This window comes from Haemaphysalis longicornis, unplaced genomic scaffold (assembly GCF_048455015.1).
Source record: "Haemaphysalis longicornis isolate Haplotype H1 unplaced genomic scaffold, Haemaphysalis longicornis Haplotype H1 scaffold_3, whole genome shotgun sequence".
NCBI lineage: Eukaryota > Metazoa > Arthropoda > Arachnida > Ixodida > Ixodidae > Haemaphysalis > Haemaphysalis longicornis.
The window spans coordinates 44,089,118-44,094,321 of NW_027526335.1; the positions used below are offsets into that span (position 1 = coordinate 44,089,118).

At 44.0% G+C, this 5,204-nt stretch overlaps 1 protein-coding gene across 1 annotated transcript in view; it reads right to left on the bottom strand.

Moving 5' to 3' along the window:
- Znt49b (solute carrier family 30 member 9) overlaps positions 1-2,967 on the bottom strand; it is a 35,810-nt gene extending 32,843 nt beyond the window's left edge. Inside the window, exons 1-3 of the mRNA XM_077703009.1 lie at positions 2,640-2,967; positions 2,138-2,311; positions 569-671 (exon numbers count right to left, since the gene is read on the bottom strand). Of these exons, the coding sequence (XP_077559135.1) occupies positions 569-671; positions 2,138-2,311; positions 2,640-2,766 (404 nt within the window). The 5' untranslated portion in view covers positions 2,767-2,967. The remainder of the gene's footprint in view (positions 1-568; positions 672-2,137; positions 2,312-2,639) is intronic.
- Between the last annotated feature and the right edge of the window lie 2,237 nt (positions 2,968-5,204).

Genomic DNA, 5,204 nt, shown 5'->3' on the forward strand with positions numbered 1-5,204 from the left:
TTTTATTTACTATCTAGAACTCCCTTCTGAAACCGATATATGATAAAAAAACATTAAAAATGTTTCTCTAAGTTCATTTTGATGCAATTCCACACATTTATGAACCAATAGATTTTGAAGAAACGAAGAAAAGTAGCTGAAATGTTTGAAGTGTTTTAAAGTTGCCTGATATTTGTAACTCACCAGTAGACAATGAGAGCTTGCTTCTGGGCTAGTTGGTACATTACTAATTATAAAACACTGCGCGAAATCGACATTGACGAAGACGAAAAACAGCAGAACACAAGATGCACACATCTTTGTGTTCGCTGTTTTTTGTCTTCGTCAATGCCAATTTACCGCAGTGCTTTATAATTACAATCACCAGTAGAGCTCCTCATTGCATTTCATAGATTCAATAACTTGCATACTTCTTTTTGTTGGTGTTGTTACTGCACCGATTAGTATCAGTAAGCACTACTAAGTGGCACGGACAGTCAGCAACATCCATGTTCTTTCCAGTAAAGCTCACAACTGCATATTTCCCCTCAATATCCCCAGACAGAATGTGCACATCCAGCAATGTTACCTTGGCTTCAACAAATATTCACTCATCACACGAACCGGTGTCACAAAGTTGCGCTCTGTGTAGTCCTTCGTCACATCCAGTTTTCGACGGTGACCGCTGACAGCTGCAAAGGAAGGGCACAAGCAGCAGCTCAAGTCGTTTTTCTAGCAAGCGCAACGATCATTGAGCTTTCTTTTGTGCAGAGCAAGAAAAAATTTGCTGGTGAATAAGACGGATTTAAACTCGCTAAAAAAGACGGCTAGCAGCGCAGTTATCATGCTTGGCTGCTGGAAAAATGGATCAGCGCCTTTAAGAGGACACTAAATGCTGTATAGCATTTTGTTTAAGGTGAAAGATCATACATACCTCTTGTATTTTTTCGGCTTTTGTTCAACAACAAACAGAATTTTGTTCACCAATAAATAACATAAGCGGGCCCTGCTGCCTCTCTCTCCCACTTCCCCTCTGATATCAAAGCAACATAGACTATCGCGTCCCAAATTTTGCCGCCTTTCCCCAGCGGAGCCGAAGAAGCAATAAGCAAACTTCCTGTTTTTATGCTTCCAATATTTTCTGCTGCTACTGCAAGTGGTATGTTTGTATTCACGCTGTTGTAATTTACTTGTAAAGGCCAACTTGCTTTTGCACTTCAGTGTCCATTTAAACTGAGTGAGAGCCTAAAGGGTGATTTATTATTGGCGAACTCTACTGGTACGCGGTTTTGATTCCTGCTCTATGAAGGAAAATGTGCATTTTGCTGGTTGATATGACGCGTATCTGCACGTTTCAAAGGTAGATTTGGATCAAGTTGCTTCATAGCGGAGCACTCTGCCTCAATTAATCCTGATCAGTCAGATTCAACCAGTATAGATCGATGTTGGGCTAGTTGGTACCGGTACATACTTGAAGGGAGAGTGCTTTTAAATTACAGGGGACAAACACAGATTGGAATCAAGGTACAGAATGTACAGGATCGTTGATTGTAGGGTTTAACGCAGGCAATGAGGCGCGCTGTAGCGGAGGGCTCTGGATTAATTTTGACCACCTGGGGATCTTTAACGTGCTCCGAAATCTCGTACACTCGGGCGTTTTTGCTTTTTGCCTCCATCAGAAAAGCGACCACTGCGGCCGGGAATCGAACCCGCGTCCTTGTGCTCAGCAGCACAATGCCTTAGCTACTGAGCCACCGCAGCGGGTAGAAGGTACAGGATCAACAAGACCTCCAAAAGAGCGCCACGAATACTTTCATTCCAGTTACACTTTAATTGATGGTCTACCATAGCTCTGTGACAGACGCACACTACACAAAATAGTGTGTCTTTTTATAGCAATGTGTGCACCTAGCACATTTATGTTTGCCAGCAATAGGTGCGGAGAAGCGCGAGTGATCTCCACAGCTGGGTTGCATGTCTTTGCCAGTGAGTGAATGTTTTTGAGAACGGCAACAGGCTCAGAAGGAATGCGAAACGAGATGTGCATCTTATATGCAACAGCGCCGCTGGTAACGCACACAAACACGTTAGAATTAAGTTGTACTTACACTGCTGACAATGCCTTAAAAGCTCGGAAGAAAAGAAAGGTTTATTTTACCTTTAACGATAGTCGCTTGAACTTCGGACATAACGGGCTGAGTGCTGCCATTTTCGGCGGGGTTTTCGGCGGAGTTTTCGACGCTGCGGACTTGAACTAGCATTGGTCCGATGAAGAGGTCGCAGATCCGCCCATTCTGCCGGAGCTTCCTGCTTTCCCGGAAAAGCACAACACCTGCGATTATTTTGCACAAAAACTGTGAGCGCTCAATCCGCACCAACTAAAAGCGACAAACTAAGTCCGGCAACGCGCAGCCGAGAGAAGAGGAAACTAACAAGAGGTATTGTTAATGTCTTTTTCAAAAGCGGTTGGTCTCTGAACGAAATCAAGAACATGACGCTTTTTTTTTGTAATTGTATGGTATTTGACTAGCGCCACTTTTTATTTTCCTGTATTTGTCTTGTGTGCCGTACACAGATACAGAGATTAGTGCAGTTCACTGCACAAGTTAGTCACAGCTGATCGGTTTTGTAGGGTGACAAAATCGCCGATTCTGGCGTACCTTTCCCACCCACGGCCGTTTGGACGTGAAGAAGCCGTATTTGTCTTGAAAGCCTGAACACGTGCCTTGTTTCCTTGAGACAACAAGAGCTCTTGGGAACGCAGACGGAGACCCACGGAATGACCATATTTGCGTCTGCAGCTTTCGGTGCAAGCTTCTTGAGCGCGTCACATTGGTAGCTAAAAGGACGGTGTTCGTGCACGGTGGAGAAGTTTTTAACTTGTCTTACAAGCTGGGAAAAATGTGCTTAGTATTTGCCCCATAATTTTACGTATCAAGGCTCGAAACACACTGGCTCAATGACAAAACCATGGAGGACAAAACTACCAATACATTTTCACACCGCTCACTGCAGCGCCATTGTTGGTATGGTTGCCTGCACTGCCTCCGCGTCAAACCGGATACCACCAAGGTCACGCTGCGCAGCAAAAGAGTTTAAATTTGTGTTGAACATTGCACATTTTCATCTATATTTGCAGTTATGTAAGTTTTCTGTAGGAGGTACGAGCTCGCAAAAACACGTGTTTTGCTATGTTGGGGTTGTTCTTTTATGGAGACGGCTATCAGATGAAAAAAATACAACAAAAAGTAGGAGGAGGACGACGATATTATTGCCCGCAAAAAGGCGCGAGGAAAAAAAAGAAAAGCTATGTCATTATGTAAGCCCTCTCCCCCCCCCCCCCCCTTCCCCCCCCCCCCCCCCGCCATTTCCAGTCCCTTCATAGCCTTCATAAAGCCTGCGTAGATGCCCCGATAATTTTATATATGTGAACACATGTGCGTTCAGTAAAAGAGGCATCCTTATGCCCCAGAACAGCCCCTCGGAGTGATACGTTGGAGAAGCAAGAAAGAACAACGCGCTATTAAAGACGATAGTCTTTCTTGGGCTACTTAAACCCAGAAATTTTGGTCTGTCTGTATGTCTGTCTGTCTCTGTCTGTCTGTGACTCGATTCAGTTACCCGGCCAAAGTAAAACAATGCCTGTGCAATAGTCTTCTATAGTCACAGCTAAATCTACCCGACTTTTGCGAAATTAAATACTTCATCATCTGCAGAAATAAAATTCACTCCGCCGTCGCCTGCTGTCGCCCGTGCCATGTAGCATCTGGGGGCATTTGAAGAAATCAAGTGACAAGAGTTACGAAAGGTTCCACTAGATAGGTTCCACATTCTGCTTGCAACACATGTGGAGTAGGGAAACGCAGTTCTATAACGTTGAAGTAGGGCGCCTCGATTCACGCGCGTCTTCGCCGTACGGCAGCGTTGGCACCGAGACACCCGGTTTGGAGGAGTGGAACGCGGGAAATTTAAAATGATTTAAGCAAACCATCGGCGTCTTTACCTTGGGAGGAGCGCGACACAAGAGGAACAACATGAGAGGTGAGCGGGAAAGCGAAGGGAGGCATTTAATTGGCAAAAGTTGATAAAGACTATAGTCTTTTGACGACATTTGCAATGAAAGGAGCAGATACGCGGCCAATTTTTTGATTAACAAATTTACTGTGTTCATTAGCCAAGACATGCAGAGGTTGAAGAGACACCGAAGAAGTGTGCAGCACAATATACTCAGTAACACCGTGCTGCCCACATACTTCAAAACGACAATGTCCATTCCAAAATATCACCCTTAGTTTTACGCAGTTTATTTTCAGGCCAGCTTTACGAGTTAAAACAATACACCTTTGCTTTGTAGTTTTCAATTCGTGCCATGTCTGGGAGCATCTTTTTGCAAACAAAACCGATTTGCCAAGAGACTGAGTGATAAGTATGTTACAAGATTTGCGAGTATGGGTACATCAATTTCGTCACCTTACTCCTAGTTGGGATAATCACACCTAATTCTTTCTGTGCTCGAAAGGTCATAAGTTAGCCTATAGTTCACAGTTAGCCACGAATGTTGCAAGTCATCAAAGCACCCAATTTGAACCACTGCCTCGCTTAATTAAAAAGTGAATGCCACCTCCACTTGACGTCATACAACAATTCAAGGAGTTGAAGAAATGTCTTTAAAAGAGTTTGTGCTGCTTAATTTAAACACGAGCCTCACTAGAATTGGAATCTGTTTGTTTTCAATCTTGAATTCAGTTCTTTAGCATGATTCAGTGGTTTTGTGCCCTAATTGCAGATACAGGAAGAAGCTATCATCTTATAAACTGCATGAGCAAGTGGCAATATGCTACAGCCAGCAACTACGGTCTTGGGGTTAGCCCCTTGCACAGTATGATATGTGCGTGCGATGGCAGGTGCGAGGTTTACACCAACACAGACTCTACAAAGCGCCATCTCTTTGCAGTGGGCAAGATCCCCACTTATTCTCATCCGGGTAATTTTGACCCTCAACGAAGGAAGAAGTGCATATGTGAAACTTTGAATGTTTTTTTGAAATGACAAATCAAGGCAGTGAAAAAGACAAGGGAAAAGCAACACATGCTGCTGCATCCATGTACTGCCGGCCAGGAGATGACGTCTAAGAAGCACAAAAGACCTTCATTTGGTAGTCAAGTGCCTTCTTAAAGACACATGTACTTTGCATTTCGTAGACAAGATGACTTAGACCGAACATG